Source organism: Pelodiscus sinensis, chromosome 24 (assembly GCF_052426305.1).
Source record: "Pelodiscus sinensis isolate ZL-2025 chromosome 24, ASM5242630v1, whole genome shotgun sequence".
NCBI lineage: Eukaryota > Metazoa > Chordata > Testudines > Trionychidae > Pelodiscus > Pelodiscus sinensis.
The window spans coordinates 15,200,690-15,219,541 of record NC_143075.1 but is presented as its reverse complement, the minus strand read 5'-3'; the positions used below and the strand labels follow the sequence as shown (position 1 = coordinate 15,219,541).

The following is an 18,852-nucleotide window of genomic DNA, read 5'->3' as shown; positions in this document are numbered from 1 at the left end:
AAAACTTAAAATAAAAATTCAGTTTTCTCCAAATTTCAGTTGTATTGACGTACGTCCCCCCAGACTTCTCTCGAGTATCCCTACGTGTACTCGTACCACTGGTTGAGAAACACTGAGTTAGATCATATCCGATAACAGTATTATATGCAGAAGCATGGCCCAAACAAACTTTACAAACCTGATTTCCACAAGCATTGGAAAATGTTGAAAAATGATACCGGATGGCTATGGGAATTTTTCCAGTTCACTAAAGGAGGAATGCTGGTTAACCAAGTTTTCCAGATATTAAAGAGCTGGATAACACAACTTGTACTATATTTAACAAACAGGGAGGAAATAAAAGTTATAAGAGGCAAAAGAATAAACAAGTAGAGGAAATTAGCAAGAGAGAATCATTTTTGTGACAATAAACATGATTATAATTAGATAAAGGAAAACAAAGGGATGTTTAAAACAAAAAAACCCCAAACAACACTGTTATAAACAAACCTATTTCCTCTCCTTAGTTGCTAATCACATTTGGATGATTAGAAGAAAAATAATTTTACAAACCTAGTTTACTTTTCACCATTGGTAACCCCAAACCAATCAAATACTAGTGGCCTAGGAGCTGTCCATGACAGCCTCTTACTGTAAACTCTGTCCATCCTGTGTCCCTGTTGCTATTTATTGTCACTCGTCACTGACTTTGTGAAGCACCCAGCACATTTGAGCCCTGCATACATAACAGCTAGAATTATGTGGCTCATTCCCTTTTTGCACTTAACTCTACTCGGACCATGAACCAAGAGGCTCTAGTCTTCCAAGCACTTATGCACACTAATAACTCTGTGCACATGATGAGTAGGTCTCCTGCACCCAGAGCTACTGAGCAGCTGCAGGCTGCATGAACCCCACAGGGGCTGCAGCAGGAACCTGATCTGTCTGAAAATCAGGTCCAAAATGTTTCAAGTTGGGCATCCAAAAAAGTGACACTGCTCACAAATTAGAGGCTGCTTTTGAACACGCAGCTGCCTGCCTGCAGCTGGGAGGAGAGAAGGGCGTGAGACAGTAGGAGGAGGAGCAGCTATGGTTAGAGATAGAGAAGGGAACTGAGTCATAGTCATGCAGATCTTCCAGCGGAATGATGAGAGCCCCAAAACCGACGTAGAAGATGACAATAAATTAGAGGGCGGATTCGGGAAAGGAATGTCAGTTGCACTTAGAGATTTAATTCACTTGCACAGATCATTGTTAATCCAAGACATTCTAGTCGGTGGGGATGAATTGTCTGGTCTTAGCCTCTCCCATTCCCTACTAGCTGGATATGGAAGGTGGCATTGGCCTATATTCCAGCCATCCCACTGGCATTTCTGGCCCCAGCTGCTGGGATTTCTCTCTGTCCCTGGGGAGTCTAAGGGGGTCCTCCTCCTGTCTATCTAACTGTTTATACCACCCTCATCAGTGTGGCACTCAAGACCTGCATCTCACAGCTGCTGGGCACCCCTCACCCAATGCTCAAAGTGGGCAAGCCCCTCCAAAGCTACCACGGCACCCAGAGGTGTAAAGCAGAGCATCGGGTAGAGATGGGATACAGCTGGCGTAAGCTCTGCACTACTGGTTGGTCCCTCCTATTAACGTGCAGTTTGGTCTCCCCTTGTCCTGAGCTCTTGCATGAAACAGACACAGGTTCCTAGTGCTGGAGGGAGTATGGGGTGGCAAAGGCAATATTAATCCTCCCAACACCAGGGGAGAGAGGTGACTGTAAACACACACCCCTCCCACTGGTGAGGAGGCAGAGGTAGAGAGGAGCAAGTGACTTGCCCAAGCTCACACAGAGCCTGAATGAGAAATCAGGAGTACCTGGCTGGCTCCCAGTCTCATGCATAGACCCCTCAGCAACTCTAACCAGCCGCAAGAGCCAATACACGAGAGCCTCATGGACTGCAGCAGGTGATGCGCTGTCCCTTTAAGAGGGGAACTCATTCTCCCTGCACTATGCTGGCACTGCTCTATTAGAGCATCAGTTACTTGCCTGCGACAGACCAAGCCAGAACCGTGCAGCCGTCTCAGGAGCAGCAGCTGAGGTAGGAGCTTCTCAGCATCTCCTGTTCCTCTTTCCTGGCAGGGCTGGGAGGTTGCTAGAAAGGCAGGCCCTTTGCAGAGCAGCCTCTGGTTGGGCTGCAGCCTCCTTGGTATGTTACTGGCATTGTTAGGACGGGTGCTGTGACCCTGCAGCACTCCCTGCACTCTGTGCTTCTTCAAGGCTACTGCCGACAAGAGGACAGGGCGTAGAAAAGGGTTGGGAAGGGCAGGGCACGTAGTGGAGGATATCAGGGTGGGCCCCCACATGGGGGAAAAGCTGGAATCTGAAGTTGTTCAGATGACTGCAAACTAAAGGGAGATGCTTCTGAAAGGGTGGGGGAGGAAGTGAAAGCAGGACTGGGGCAGAGACTCAGGCAAAGATGTGAAAAAGGAGAACTGATGGGTCTAGCTAGTTCAGAGACCCGGTGAGCTTGTCGAGGTGGGTGCAGCAGGGACTGGAGCCAGCAAGATCTAAGTCTGGCCTGTTCCACCCGCCCAGGATCTCCTTCCTATCAAACACTGAGCTTATGGCATGGCTGGGTGGGAGGATGCTAATCCCACCCCGCAGAGCTGTGGAATTTTGCATGGCTCTTGCCATCTGATGCCAGTGCAGTGCAGATGGGAGAGACCCGACTCAGGATACCAACAGCAATTCTGCATCCTGCCCTGCTCAAGTGACGCAGCACTTTGTGCCGGTGGCCAACTGTTAATGCTGCCAAGGTTTCTCCCAATGGCATTTCAAAGCTATTTTGCCCATGTGGCTCCATTTGCTCCTGGTAACATTCTGGAGATGGACCAAATAGCTTTCTTCTAGTGCAAGGCTCTATGATTTCTCCTGGGGAGTCTGGCCAGGTCCCCTCCAGACTGCGTCTTGCTGCAGCCTTAGCAGGTTCCCAGCAGCGGAAGTCAGATGGGATAAAAGCACCGTCATGCTGCCTCTCTTCTTAATGACGTGGTTTGGAATCTGCACACGCATCTCTGGTTGCTCCCTCACAGCTGGGGCCACAGGCTGGGCCTGGAGGGATGGGCTCCATGACACGGAAGGTTTCTGAGTCCACACACTGAAGTAGGCCGAGTGCTAAGGGACACTTCTGACTTGCTGGCCCCTTGCCTTCTGCTTCGCCTCCCAGTCCCGGTGTCCCAATCCCCTGGCCCCTGTTCTGCTTCCCACCCCACAGATCTGTCAGGCTGCACTGCCCCCCTTCCTGCCTGCTTCCCCACCAGCACTATTCCTGCTCCCCATAGCTCCTGAGTGCAACACCCCTTGCAGAGACGCTGGGCGGGATGGGGGGTGCAGGTGCTCCGGCTGTGTAAGGCACCAGAATTCCCAAGGACAGACCCCGAGGCTGCCTAATGAAAATGCCCAACCTCAAGTACTCACAAGCTTTATTCTTGGGCTACTACATTTTAGTTGTCTGTCTATCACTTCGCTGCTGCAGGAAGCCAGAGGCTTAAATAAGAAAGTTCTTGCAGTTTTGTAATAACATGTTGTAGGAACAATCTACTCTCATGCTTCAGGGTACGTGGTGCTCAGGGGTCAGGAGGCCTTGGGTTTGGGAGAAACTCATTCCCCCTTGACACTGCTGCCCAACAGCCTGGTGCAACATAGGCTGCGTTGTCTTTTTCTCCCTCCTACCTCTGAAGCTGTAAGCATTGGCTACTGCCAGAGGTGGGACACCAGCGCTATGGACCTGCTCAGGGGGTGTAAATCCTCTCCCCTTGTTCTCAGAAAGCTCCGCCCAACCTGGCCAGAGGATGGAATCGCTCCCTGAAGCTGTCCTGATCCAGATCCTGGCCTCCATCCCCGCAGTGGAGCTGGTGCTGGTGTGCCGCCTGGTCTGCGGCCAGTGGAAGAACCTTGTGGATGGAGCAGCAATCTGGTTCCTGAAGTGCCAGCAGGATGGGTTCACTGAGGCAGAGCCTGAGGAGGAGGCCAAGGACTGGCAAACGTTCTACTTCCTGAGTAAACGGAAGAGGAATTTAATCAAGAACCCATGCGGTGAAGGTGGGCGGCTGAATTTGATACCATCAATTGATACAGGGTTGGGTTCAAAGGGTCTCTACGGGGGCGGATTATGAAAGTATTTGGCCAGCATTGGGGTCTTAAAAAAAAGGGGGGGGAGGAGAATATTACAAAGGGGAACATAGGCGATGCGTGTTTGAAAATCTGCTTTTAAATGATCTGCTCAAGCCCAAATAGTGAGCTTGTGGCAGAGCTGAGCACTCAAGAGCTCCTGGTTCCTGTTTCCAGACCCCTGGATCATATTGTTTCTAGCTGCCTCACTCCCCAATGGGTGAGCCAATTTCCTTCCAACATTCTAGTAACATTCTGAAAATGCTCAGGCCAAAAGGAAGAGTGGCAGGCAGTGTTCCCTGTAAACTGGGCATTTGGGCAGGTATTCAGGAGAGATTCAAATTCTGCCCTGGTCATTAGCAGAGAGCCCAGAGTTAAGATTTGGTTTCAACTGGTGATGCACATTCACATGCGCCTTGGTGCACATAAAAATTTATTCCACACATGGATGGAAAAATCCACATATAGATGGAAAAGATTACAAGGGACATTGTAATCTTCTGACCACATTAGAGGAGGGTTGAAAACAAGGCTAAGCAAGTGTAACCCACATACCTCCTATCCCATCTAGTGTCACGGAGACCACATTTAGGGAACGTCTAGACTGCAAGCTTCTTTCCAAAGAGCTCTTGACTCAAAAAGGTTCTTTCGAAAGACAGCATCCACACCTCAAAACCAGATCGAAAAAGCAATCTGCTTTTTCAAAAGAGAGCATCCATACTGCCTGGATGCTCTCTCGAAAGATAGCTCTGATTGCTATTCACAGAATGGCCACCAGGGCACCTGTGCTTTTTTTGACTGCCTCTTTTTTTGAACAATGTCCCTGTTCTGCATCCATACACACCATTTTTCGAAAGAGCTCTTTTGAAAAAGGCATTCTTCCTCAGAATTTGAGGTTTACCAATGTCGAAAAAAACCCTGTGTTCTTTCAATTTAATTTTGAAAGAACGCAATTGCGGTGTGGATACAAGTGAAGTTTTTTCTAAAAAAGGGCAGGGTTTTTTTTTCCGAAAAAACCATGTAGTCTAGACATATCCATAGAGAGACTAGTGAGTCTGCTCTGCAGTCTTGGCTACTGGCTATTAGCCAACTGGCGGCCTTACACAAGGAATACTGGCTCCAACTTTTAAAATATTTCTGTCTCTCAGTAACACTTTAGAAAAGATTTTACAAATCTAATGAGCTTGTCCCCACTGATGCCAAATGCTAGCTCTGTGCATTTCATTTCAGCCCAGAGAAGGAAACAGATCCTCTCCTGCGCCGGCCCTATTTTGCAGCACTGGGAGTGCTGAAATACAGCACAAATAGGACTTGGACTTGTTTAAATGTTCATGGAACCCTTGCAATCAATTGTGGGGTTTGTAAAAGTTTGTTTTTACCAAACTTACATGTTTGGTTTGAATTTGGCCCATAAAACATCTCTCAAAAGCCTGGTCCACACACCCAGTCACAGCCATTTAACCTCAGCCCTGTACTTAAACTGTTGTGATAGGTACCCAGACCAGTCTGAAATGCTGGACACCATGGGCAGTAGGTAATGCAGACAAGGGAAGGCATTGCCTTCCCAAAACTGCCTACACTGCCCAGTTGCTCAGGAGGGGATGGGCCCGTGCCATGCAGCTCTCCAGGAGCCAGAGAGGGTTGGGGCCAGGCAGCAGCTCCGGCCCTCAGCTGGGGTTGAAGGAGGCTTTGCTGGGGGAGGGGGAGTTGTTGATGGGGTAAGGTATTGGGGGGGAAGGTGCAGGGCTTCAGTTTGCCTTTCCCAGCTGGGCCTTCACCTACCGCTCATGCTGGGCAGGGTTCTGAACTGAAGGGAGGTTGCTCTGACAATGATGCGAGTGTTGGTGCTGAGAATCGAGGGCCAGATTGCAATAGCTGTACCAAGCAGTACCTTATGCTGCAGCCAGTCCCATTGAAGTCAATGGGCTCACTTGCGGAGTCAAGCACAACTCAAGTTGAATTCCCTGCCGGGATCTAGTAGACATTCTCACCTAGGAAGGTGAAAGATGCTTGAAGCCCTGGGACTGTATCACCCAAAGCGTCTCTCTTGTTCTGCCACCTGCAGAGACTTTAGAGCACTGGGAGGAAGTGGAGAACGGAGGCGATGGCTGGAAAATTGAGGAGCTGCCAGGAGACTTCGGAAAAGAATTTCCCAGCGATGGAGTCCACACATACTTCGTCACCTCCTACGAGTAGGGCTGTCCTTTCTCGGGCTGGGTTCTAGTCCACACAGGCCTACGAGGGCCGTTCTCACCCAGTAACCTCTCATCTTCCAGGTGGTGCCGCAAGTCTCAGGTCATTGACCTCAGGGCGGAAGGTTACTGGGAGGAGTTGATGGACACAACGCAGCCTAAAATTGTGGCAAAGGACTGGTAAGTGGAGGGGTGTTGTGCTGGGCTGGCAGGCAGGGTGGGGGAAGGGCCAAGAGAAGCAGAGAGAGAGAGAGTGTTGAGGAGAGGCAGGAGCTGTGTCTACACTGGGCTTCTTTGACCCGTATTTCCCACCATTGCTTAGATAGCAATGGGGCAAGCCAGCGAGCCACACCACTTGTGAACACACTGGTGAGAACTCCACTCCTGGGTCTGCACTAACGCTGCCCGCTGCTGGCAGCAGTGGGAGAGCGGCCCACGCACACTGCAATCTGGGCTTTGCTTTATGGATGTGGCTTGCCCCGTCTCAACTTGCAGCACATGGTGTCGAGCGTGAGCACAGCTGCACGTTTCTCAGCACCGGGGCTATTTACAGAGTGGTCGCGGGGCCAGCGATGGTGGGGCTGGCAGCTTGGGTCTCTTTGCAGGTATGCAGGGCGCAGCGACGCCGGCTGCCTCTACCAGCTGCACGTGAAGCTGCTGTCAGAGCACGAGGACGTCCTGGCAGAGTACAAGAGCGACACCATCGCCATTCCGCAGAACAGCGACGCTGACTGGACCGAGGTGAGCCACAGCGGGACAAAGCCAGGGAGATGGGACAGGGAGGTGCATGCCCTGGGCCTGCACGTGAATCCGGCTGGGAAGGGGCCCCCTGGACAAGCTTGGAGCTTTCTTATTTGCAGAAGGAGCAGGATGGGGTGAAGACTGGGAGGGGGGTATCTATCCTGGGATCACGTCTCTTTCCTCTTGTGCAGCTAGGACTATGGAGCACAAATGTCTTGGCTTTCTCACAAGGCTGGGAGTGGATGCGGGAGAGGGAAGTGACAACATGAGTGCAACACTGGGGCCCGAAGACCCTGAGGGAGTTCAGCGTCCCTGTGGCCCGTGACCCCATGCAGCCGGGTGGGGTTCAGCGCCTCATGTAGGGGAGATTCAGGGGTGGCTTGTCTCTTTCTGTCCCCTCAGATTTCCCACACCTTCTCCGACTACGGTCCCGGGGCTCGCTTTGTGCGCTTTGAACACGGCGGCCAGGACACGCTATTCTGGAAAGGATGGTACGGGGTCCGTGTGACCAACAGCAGCGTGATGGTGGAGCCCTAGCCAGGCCATGGCCCTCAAGCCAGACCGGGTCCCATTCACCGCAGCTAGCCCCTGGCATCCTCCATGGGCTTGGAATGGTTTCTGCATGGTGCTGCTTCCAGGAGTTCCAGAGTATATCACTTACCGCATTGAGAGAGTGTGTCTCTCTTGCTTGCTCTCTCTGCAGGGACTCGGAGTAGCAGGTTTTGCTTCCATTAATGCACCAACCCTTAGAAAGCTTTAAAAAACCTCAGTTCTCTCCCCTCACCCACTAGCCTGATGCCCTTCCAGCCAGGTACAGCGTTGCTCTGGAACAGTGCCCAGGCAAGACTCAGAGTGGGGGGGGGGGGGGCAAACGAGCTGGCAATAAATGATTTCAGGACCTTATCTCTACTTTGGGCACCTCAGACCTTAAACCTTCCTCCCCATCAGTTGCACTGAATAGTGACTCACAATGCCACTTACCAGAGTCAGAGACAATCCACATTGAGATGCATGGCCCTATGGTCTCAACACAGCCTGCTCTGCCACTGAGCTCCCTCTGTGGCCTCGGGCAAATCACTTAGCTTCTCTCCCCAGCTGCAGTAACAGTTGCCTATCTCTTGGGGACAGGGCTAATTAAAGTTTGCTATGCTGTGTGGCTGGTTTCTTTATTATGAATAATAATGCTAAGCTGTAGGGAGAGCAGGGTGCCTTTCATCTTTGGTTGAGCCCGGGAAGGGAACATTAAAAAAAAAAAAGGTTAAACTGGAATCTGCCCTGGAGCCTTTCTAGTTTTACTAAACATGAAGCATCTCAGCTAGTAAAAGCCAACGTGTGCAGAGGGACCCGGGCCTGGGCCAAGGCAGAACAGCTGGAAATAAATCCAGATGGTCCAGAGAGGTAGAGAGAGAGACAGACACAGAGACTGGAACTAGCTCCACCTGCCCCAAGGGACGTCTCTAGACTGTCAGTCTTCACTCCTGGGGCAACTCCTCTGTTGAGCCTGGGTTAATCCTGACCTCATGGGGCCAGGCTTTGTTTTTGTGTAGACAGGGGAGGGTCTTATAGAAAACCTCTAAAGAGCATCTGCTGCCTCATCCCTGGGGAACACTGGCCCTCTTCTCCAACCTCCACTGTGTGCTGTACCTCATGGACCAGGGAAGAACATATATACATGAAAGCCGCCAGCTCAGCTGATGCACCAAGGACCTCCAGAGCTAAAGGTGCAAACAGCTCCTGCTTGAGCTATAAACCCAAGGCTTCTGGGGGTGAGGAGGGAGGAAGCGCTATAACAGATTCACATCCTCTGCAAATCAGCCCTTCAGTTGATTACGCCCTCCCCCCCCAAGAGCAGTGCATTGCTCTGCCCCACGTCCATCTCCTCTTGTTCCCTTCCATCTCTCCACTTTGCTCACTCCCCTTTCCATGCTAGCCTGCTCCCCATCCCTCTCCGTCTCTCGTGGACTTTCTCCTGCACTCCCAATCCTGACACCTACATCATTTCTTGGGATGGAAGCTCCCAGGAATTGCTTTTGTGGGGTGTAGTCCAGGATCCTACACAGCCCACTAGAGATAACAGGTGGAAGGGAAAGCCAGGCAATCCAGAAAGCCAAAGAACCCATTGCAGCCTCTCATCTGCACCCAGGGCCTGTAACTAGCCCCTTGCTAATCACACTCCCCAAGCCTAGAGAACTGCTACTCAGCAGCACCTGCTCACAGATGATACCTGCCTGTTTAAACAGGACTTCTGGAAACCACAGATCCACCTCTAATGCACATGCAAGGTAACTCTTATGGAAATACTCCCACCTTGTGCCTCTTGCCACTGCCTCTTGACTATGCCCATAGCACTGACTATGCTTAGCTGAGCCAAGGCTAACCTCCCCCGCAAATCAGTCCTAGTGGAAGAGGGACTCCTTCCCTTAGGCGGGCTAGTGTCTAGAGAGAGAGTCTGTCTGTCCCTCTGTTCTCTTTGCTTGGGCTGTTGGGGAAGTGCCTCCAATTCAACTCCTTAGCATCAAAGTGTGCCATTGCCCAATGCCACAGGCTCGCATTTCTTTTGCAAAAGGCCAGAGCAGTGTTCTGGCGCCTTCTGGGCTTGCCACATCAGTTAAGAAGGTAAAAAAAATGGCTTGAGCCCAGCCTCTCTTTCATTACAAATGAAGCTCCGGGCAAGCGCTTCTGTGTGCCTGGTCCACCTGGTGTGCCCGGCCTTCTGGCGGGCTCTCTGCAACTGGATGGGCCCTCTTGCATTCCAAGTCACAGGCTCTCTCTGGATGAAGACCATCAATAAAAGTACTGTGCATACAAGCGTGTGTGTCTGCCTGTGTCTCCAGGCTCATACTTTCCTCCTGTGTTACTTTTCTCAGTGTTACACCCCCTCCCCCCCCCCACACACCCTGGAAGTGCATATGCCAACACCTCAGCTATACCCATCCTCTTAAGGAGCAGGCTGTGCCTAGGCGAAGGGACCCATTGCCCCTGCGCTACAGACCAAGTGCTGCAGCCCCACCAATCAAACGCACAAAGTGGCTGAGGTAAATCTGGGCTCCCCTTGCAGGCATCATCCCCGGGGAGCTGGAGAGCACAGGAGCCGGTGTGGCACCCACAAGAGCTTCTCACCAGCACGTCCCCTCCCCGCACCTTGGGCGCTAAGCTCCAAGAGACACAATTTGTGCAAAGGGCACATCTTGGGCTGTGAGCTGGCCCCCTTCTGAACAGGGGGTGAGGCTCTGCCTGCTCAGAGTCAAAGACCTCTCTCCACCTGGCTCCCAGGAGCTCCCTGTAGGGCCTCGAGTCCCCTCCGTTGCTTTACAACTCTGCCCTGGTACTCTGCCTGAAGCCCAGTGGGAACTGCCTGCTTGCTGGGTAGGGTCTCTGGGCCCTTCTCTACTGCACTCATGTCACATGGGTTCTCACAGCTACTCAACAGGGCACCAGTTAATATTCAGCTCCTGGTCAGCTGCCTGTCCCCTGGGAAGACACATGGGCCTGGAATGGGACTGGACAGAGACAGCAGTGGGCTCCATGTAACCCCCACGCTGTGAATCCTTGCTAGCCTGTGTAACCCCCAAGGAGATTACTCAGATTCCCGGGGCTTTGTCCGCTGGCAGCTCAGGGAGAGGCACTCTGAGTTTGCCTTGGCTCCCCCTCCCTACTAGGGACAGAGTCCGCCCCACAACCCATAGGGAGTGAGATGCCCCTCCCAGGGAGTTCAGGAGGGGGAAGGAGAGGCCATTGTGGAGGGGAGTCTGGAGCCAGACAGGGCAAGGGGAGGACTGGCTGTGTGGGAGCTAGTAAGACCCAGGCCTGCATGCAGGGTTCCCCCTGAGAACTAGCCCCTAGGGACCTGACAGCAGGATCCCTCAGTTGGGTTTTATGTCTCCACTGTTGATTCCCAGTTTGTGGAGTTTGCTGGGAGGCTTCCCCAGCCAGGCTGAGTTGGCTCTCCGGCTCCCTGGGTGAGACCAGCCACTGCATGGTCAGCTCAGCTCTATCTGCAAGTTCAGGGCTGCTGCCTGCTGTGTGGATCTGAATGCTGGGCTAAGAGGTTATAGTTTGAATTTTGGTGCAGTTGTGTGGCCTGCACCTTAAGCCTTGCACTCCTTTGTGGTGAGGGGAAATTCTGGGACCGAAGCAGTGCCTGAAGAGGATCCCTGCGAGAAGAGAGCAGCCCCTCTGCAGTGACTGAGTCATCTCTGAACCTGAGGCTCATTCATGGAGTGTGTGAGTGCACCATCTTTTAGTTAGTAAGTCAGGGAATTTGTTTGGGGATTTTATTACCTGCTGCATATTAAACCATGGAGGGATGTACTGCCTTCTCCCATGTGTGAGGCCTTTGGGCTGTACTGGACCTAGTCAGCCCCACTGCTAAACCACTGCAGAGAAGATTTTTGTGGTCAAAAGTCATCAAGGGCCCCAACAAAGTACGGGTACCAATGGGACACTGATCTTACAGTTGCTGGGCACCGGTGACCCTAAAAATAGTGTTTTACCCTGTTCTATTTGTCTCCTGTTTAATATAATTGTGTTTATTATAGTGTATGTGTTTGTGCTATTTTCTGGGAGTCTCCAACTATTTGGCAAATACATGGGGATTATCCTGGGTTAGAATTTTCCTCCCACGCTGCCCTGGTGACCCTGCCAGGAAGGAGTGAGGGGGGTGGAGGCACCGCCAAATAAATCCATCGGAAAAAATAAAGCTGAGTGGGTGGCGGGATCCAGAAGAACCCAGACTTATCCATCGAAACCTGTAAGGAGACTGGTTTTAAAGAAGGTAACCAGATCCAGGTGGAGAGGGGGGGCTACACCTGCAGTAAGGCTACTTCTCCTGGGATAAACTCCAGCTATCACATTCCCTAGAAACAGGGAGCTCCCACAGCCAGATACACCTCTGCAGCTCCTATAGTTGGAGAGGCAAGCGACCGAGCTGGCTGCTGTGGCCCCTGCCGAGTGTAACAGGTGCAGGGTTGACACTCACCTCCTCCGGCACGAGGTGAGGTCACTCTGGCTCCAATGGCTGCCAGCAGGTTAGCCCCGTCCTCCCTGAACGTGAGCCAGCAGGAAACGTCCGGGGGAGGTTGAGGGAGGCCCAGGGGCTCAGCCTGGCCCTCTGGAGAAGAACAAAATAAACAGGACATCGGGCAAAGGAGGAGCCGCTCTGTGCTTCGAGGAGGGCCTGGCTAGGGGATGCTTTGCCCACCTGCTACCAACGGGAGTTCCCGGAAATGCCGCTGCCAGAGCTGCGCCAGGCTCTGAATGTACGCGGGTGGCATTCCTGTGCCATCCTGCCTGCCCTGGGCCTGCCCCCCGAGGGTGGGGGTCCTCCTGGCAGTTCCTGGCCCCCCGTAGGCTCCTGCCTGTTCTTTATCCCTGCACTCCAGAGCTCCCCTCTCTCCTGCTGCATTGAAACCAGGGCTGGATTTCTCTCGCGCTTCCACTTGGCCTGTGTCACTCTGCTGAAGCCAGGGGAGCCACTCCTGATTTACACCCAGCCTAAGAGCTCAAAGGCCCAGGCCTCTGCTGCTCTGAGGGGTAAGGATCAGCTGAATGGGGCCCAGCTTCCATAGGCAGGCTGGCTGGCATCTCCTGCGCCCAGCAGATGGCTCTGTAGTACCACAATAACAGGCCCGCGATCTCTGGAGCTAGCTCAGAAAATCCACCATGCCTGTAAGCAGCAGCTGCTCCCTTTGCAGGGCGCACACCAGTGGCTGCTTTGCCCAATGCGATCATGACCTGCAGTTCCTGCGGAGTGTGTGGGTGTGTGTGTGCGTGCGCGCGCGCTGCAGCACCCCTGAGTTGGTTTTATGTGGGGCTCCAGCTTCCTCCTTTCCCCCAGTGTGGCCCCAGTCTTGGTCCTTTTACTCAGTCTGTACCGCCCTCCAGAAGTCATTGCCCTACTTCCGACCCCAGCTCTAGGAGGCGGCAGGGGGCAGCTGCCCCACACTAAAAGGTATTCCAGCATCTCTGCTTTGCAGTGCTCCCCTCCGCCTCACACACACACACACGGCTCCTGCCACCAGTAAGGAAATCTGTCCAAAGAATCCTCCTTCAGAGATCTGTCTCCCGGTTCACACTGCACGTCTACTAGGCAAACTGAGCATAGCTGGGTCCTTGGGCTGCCCCATAGAAACAGGCTTCAGAGTAATTCCTTGGGCTAACAGGCCACCATAGGTGTCATCAAGAGAAAATGACGTGGCTAAAGATGTGGATATGTCTGAAGAACAATGTGGATCAACTGGTTAGAAACGTAAATAATTCACTTTGCAATGCATCGTTCTTCAAGACGCTCTCTATGCCTTTTAGTAGAAGTATGATTTATCAAGTAATTTCCCAAACTGTCATGTTTGTTGTTTTAGCTTAGCTAATCTTACGGCCCGTTTAATTAATTAAACTAGGTTTAGAATGCATCACCCAAGTATGCAGTATAGGAGTAATCTAGAGTTGCCACTAAGTGTCATTTTCTTATTTTATATTATAGTAACAGATTTACGCAGCGTTGCTCAGGTCTATAATTCAGGAAGTCTACCAAGTGTATTTTTTTTCTTCATCCCTAAAAACTCTTATAATTAATGGTGTTTTAACAAAAAAGGGCTAGAGTCAATTTGGTTTCCAATAACATTTTTTTCTAGTTTTCATACCTTAAGGTTTATTGAGAAGCAATCCTATTCCAGGTTCATACTATTTTTCTGGCTCATCTTTGTTCAGTCTCTTTCAACATTCACTGAATGTTGAACGTCATATTGCTTATGTCAATTCTGAGGATTGAACTTGATTTGGTGATTCTGTCTCTTTTCTGTTTTACGAGAAGCCATCCCATTCCAGGCACATCCCATTTTCCTGGCACAACCAAAACCTTACCTTGCTCTAAGTTATGATACGAGGAAGCTGTATATTTAATTTGGTGGTCCGAGCTCTTACCAATAGGGTTAGGAGAAGCTCTTGATCAGACAGACAGATACATTCTCAAAAATATATAGTAGATATATATTTGCCCCTTATTTTGGGGCATCATGGTCACAGACCAAAATGGTGATGCCATAAGTCTATTCTCTATTTTACTTCAGCATAACTCAGCTTTTCCCATCCTATTGTTGTTTCTCAAAAGTAACAGAGAGTTCAATGGGGTTACTCCAAAATTAAGTGCACTCTAAGTGGAGTCAGTCTTAGCTTGTGCTAAGATCTGCATCTTTTCAGGGGAAAAAAAGATTAACTGAATAATAGAGTAAGACGAAGAATGACACTTCAAAATTTTTGAATTTTGTTCCAGGATTCCATTTAACTATAAGAGATTTAAATCATTTATCTGTAACAACTTCAGAGTCATCTGTTGGTACCTTTAGCAGCAATGCTACAACTAAGCACATTTCAGACAACTAAGGCCATGTTTTCACTAAATGGAAGGTGGATGGTGCTGCGATCATTCTTCTGGAGTTCAATTTAGTGAGTCTAGTTAAGACACACTAAATCAAACTCAGAGGATGCCTCCCCTGTCAGCCAATACTCCTGCTTCTGCTACAGTCGGCCTCCCGCTGTGGATATGGCGGGGAAACTTGAAACAATGTACGTCAACTCCAGCTATGTAACTGGCATTGTGTATTTTGATTCGACTTTCCCTTGTAGTGTAGAATAGCCTTAGTATCAGTGGCAAGCAAAAGATTTCAATCATCCAATAAAACCATCACCATGGATGGATTTATAGGGCCAGCAAATACCAACAAGACACCATAGATAAAAAGATTGCTCTGTTCATTTATGCCACAAATTATCCTTTTTGCATTGTTAACATTAAACACTTCATTGACATGGCTGAGTCCTTAGGAGCAGTGTTCACTGTAAACTGGGTGCTTGAGCGGCCACTCAGGAGAGATTCAAATGCCACCCAACTGATTATCACAGCACTCACAGTTAGGTTTTTTTGTTTCTACTGATGGTGCATATTCACACATGCCTTGGTGCACATACAAAAATGTATTCTGCACATGGTTGCAAAAAAATCCTTACACGGATTAAAAAGATTGGAGGGAACATCGCTTATAGCCAGGCTATGCTCCACCTGGTACAGCGTATGAGAAGGAACCTTAATAGTGTGCAAGAAATACTGAAGGGAGATATTTCCAGTTTAAGCCTTGATGGTTGAAGCAATGTACACAATGATCCAGTGACATATCCCTCTGGGACAACAGAAGATGGAGATGAATATCTTTCAAAAACAAGATACATCAGGAAATGCCCACACAACAGAATATTTAAAAGAAGTAGAAATGGAAGCTGTAATAAACTGTGAACAAAAATTCAACTGTAACAGATGCAGTTTTGTCAGACAATGCTGCAAATGTGGCAAAGATGAGAAGATACATAGAAGAAAATGGTGTACGCTCCATAATAACATTTGGCTGCAGTGCCTATTTAATGCATCTTTTATCCAAAGACTGAAGTATGTCTGTCCCCTCCCCCAAGAATAAAGGAAAATGTTATTGAAGTTGCAAAATACTCCTTAACCATTGCTTCAGCTTTACTAGAGAGATCAGGAGGCTCTAAACTAATTATCCCTCAAAATATTCAGTGGGATTCTGTGGTTGATTGTTTTGAACCAATTTATTAAGAACTGGCCAATTCTCATAAAACTTTGTGAAGAAAACTGTGATTAAATAGATGGAACAGGAATACAGAGGATATACTCAGTATACCAAGGACTATATCCATATCCCTAAACAAACTTCAGAGAAATTGCTGCTGCTGTTGCTGGGGCTGTCAAAATTTGGAGGGCACTTCAAGAGACATTGACAAAAGAAAATACCACACCAAAAAGTTAAACTCCAGGCAATAAAGAAGTGAATGGATCAAACATTAACTCCACCTCATTTTCTTGCAAACATTCTCAACCCCAGATATAAAGGTAGATGCCTAATTTCTAAAGAAAAAGCTGCTGAGATGGCATGGGCATCTAATAATCACTCCTCAGTTATGCCAGACACAATACACTACAGGGCTGGAGTGAAAACATAATCAGTACACGTTTACTGATGATGTTTTGAACAAAGTCACTCCCTCTGAATTGGTGGAAATCATTAGCTTGGTACCTTTTAACAGAGTTCCTTCAGTTGCTCAGCTAACTTTTCACAGCAATAGCTTCCTCTGCAGGCTTTGAGAGAATATTGTCATCGTATCGTAGAGCTGGTTGCAGAAGTTTTAAGGACACCGCACATTTAGTGTTCTGAGGACTTTTCAGGGTTAATAAAATTTGAAAATTAAAAACAAAAAGTTTCAGGACAGCCATAAGCTGGCAACTCAAGGGGACTGTTGCTATTGCAAAAGTGAAACATTTATATAAAATGTAAGATTTAGTTTAATAAAATCTGAGTGCTATTGTGTTTGTGTGTGTGACTTAGTTTTTACCATTCCTAATGTACTGTTGCTGCATCTGCAGCTTGACACAGGTAATTAATATTATGTACTATTCCTTAAACTAATACAAATCCAAGTTATCTAAAAACTAGGACCGTCAAGTGATTAAAAAATTTAATCATGATTAACTGCGCAATTAAAAGAATGTAATCACGAGTAATTGCATTCACCTCCCCTTTGAAACACCACAGCAGCATTTCAATGGGGGCAGCGCTGCATGGAGCCCGTGATCAGCTGGAATCTGGGTTCCATGCAGTGCTGCCTCTTGAAAGTGCTGTGGCAGCATTTCCAACGGGCAGCACATTAGGTGCCGGGCATCTGCTGGGGATTCCAGCTGATCCACATTGCAAAGCCCCTTTGAAGTGCCGTCCTAATGCGTTGCCCCTTTAAAGCACCAAAACAGCACTTCAAAGGGTCAGTGCAGCATTAATGCTGCGATTAACACGTTAATCCTGTCCTGCGTTAACTGCAGGCCAATTGACAGCCCTACTAAAAACAGTTACACAAAGTATACCTTCTTAGATGTTGTAAAATGCTGAACTGAGTTGTAAATTAGCATGTTTTAGTGATCAGATTTGCACCATTGTTTAGGAAATATGTGAGATAGCAACAATGGAAAACTTGATTTAAATCAATGATTTTTTCTTGGTGATTTAAGTCAATGATTTACATCGCTGTCACTTAAATCAATCCACCCTGTGGTGAAACACTTGCCTGTACCGGTGCCAAGAGCAGCCAGGGGAGTAATGTTCACTCTCACTTCCACAGGGTCTTTGAACCCCAAAGTACCCTGTAGCCACCTCTGGGGTGGAACACAACTGCTCTCAAACATGCCCTTGGCAATAAGGTGCAGTGGTGCAAGGCAGGAAACAGAGACATTTTCTGTTTCTAGTTGGAATTTGTGAAGAAGAGGATAAATGAGGGGGAGATTTTTATAAAAGCAAACTAAGAGTTACCTAAACATGGCCAGAACCCATCAACAGCTCAGGGAGATGCCAGAAGAAAAGCACTAGACACAGCCTATATTCAGTCCTTAGCCATCCACAGCAGCTGGTGTCCCATCTCGTAAGTGGCATCTGACGCACACAATGGCCAATCATCCCTCTGCAGCAATCTCCAGGCTGGAGCCCCACTGTAGGTTTTCTTTCTGAAAAGCCCACTCCAGCCAGCCCTAGCTATAAATGCCACGAGAATTGAAAGGATTCTTTCATAATAGCCCCTGCGGGTAGCCTCTTGCCGAGGAACAGAACAGAACCGGATGGGGCCTGCCGAGGAAGCACTAACATTCATCTCTTTGTTGGGTCTAATTGAATTTTCTACATGAAGCAGCTATTATTATCCACAGGGGATTTCTGTGGCCAGATGGAGGAGTTTGCACCCCTGCCTGGATTCAGGATTTGGGGGAGTGAGGGAGAGAGGGGAAATCGATCTGGTATTTCTCTTGCCCAATTGCTTCAGTCAGTTTCCTGAGGAGACTGATTCCCTTTAAATTAAATGGCTTTTTGAGCCAGCAGCAGGCAGCCAGATGTCTGCACACCCAGACACCACTCTGATGGGCACATTCCTAATACTGAGAGCGCCAAGATATACTTCCACTCCAATGTCAAGCTACCATTTCCTTCCATTTTCTGCACTCCACACCCTAGCCTAGGCAGGTCCATTCCCTGCTGTCCCTTAGGGGGATCTTTCCTCAGGAAAACATTCAAGGGGGCAGTGTAGTTTTCTGGTTAGAGCAGGGTACAGGGCATCAAGAGATCTGGATTCCATACCTACCCCTGCCCTGGATTTTCTCTGACATACTGGGCAAGTCTCTTTTCTTGTTTTGTGCCTCAGTTTCCCCATTTGGGACACGCAGATAATGATGCTCTCCTACCTTTGTGGAGTGCTTTAAGACTCTCAGGTAAGCAGCTGTAAAAAGACCTTATAGACTCAGACTCAAAGACTCATAGACTTTAAGGTCAGAAGGGACCATTATGATCATCTAGTCTGACCCCCTGCACAGTGCAGGCCATAGAATCTCACCCACCCCTCCTAGAATAATCCTCTCCCCTATATTTCAGATATTGAAGCCTTCGAATACTTTGAAGACCCCAAGATGCAGAGAATCCTCCAGCTGTGATCTGTACCCCATGCTACAGAGGAAGGCGAAAAACCTCCCGGGCCTGTGCCAATCTACCCTGGAGGAAAATTCCTTCCCGACCCCAAATATGGCAATCAGCTAAATCCTGAGCATTTGGGCAAGACTCACCAGCCAGACACCCAGAAAGTTCTCTATAGTAATTCCTATCATCCCTCTGTTGACCTATTTCCCACTGATAATGAATGGTCAATTAGTTACCAAGATCATGTTATCTCATCAAACCATCCCGTTCATAA

The 18,852-nt window shown here is 49.2% G+C and overlaps 1 protein-coding gene across 1 annotated transcript; it reads left to right on the top strand.

The window, feature by feature from the left end:
• Window positions 1-1,956: 1,956 nt before the first annotated feature.
• Window positions 1,957-9,867, top strand: FBXO2 (F-box protein 2). The gene is made up of 6 exons (XM_075906640.2): window positions 1,957-2,066; window positions 3,794-4,069; window positions 6,204-6,330; window positions 6,415-6,510; window positions 6,936-7,071; window positions 7,474-9,867. The coding sequence occupies exons 2-6, from the start codon at window positions 3,820-3,822 to the stop codon at window positions 7,606-7,608; spliced, it is 744 nt and encodes a 247-aa protein (XP_075762755.1). The 5' UTR covers window positions 1,957-2,066; window positions 3,794-3,819; the 3' UTR covers window positions 7,609-9,867.
• Window positions 9,868-18,852: the final 8,985 nt, after the last annotated feature.

Coding starts and splice junctions, on each gene's coding strand:
- FBXO2 (XM_075906640.2), top strand. CDS start 3,820: ATGGAATCGCTCCCTGAAGCTGTCCTGATCCAGATCCTGGCCTCCATC. Junction 6,511..6,935: donor AAAATTGTGGCAAAGGACTG/GTAAGTGGAGGG, acceptor GTCTCTTTGCAG/GTATGCAGGGCGCAGCGACG. Junction 7,072..7,473: donor GCGACGCTGACTGGACCGAG/GTGAGCCACAGC, acceptor CTGTCCCCTCAG/ATTTCCCACACCTTCTCCGA.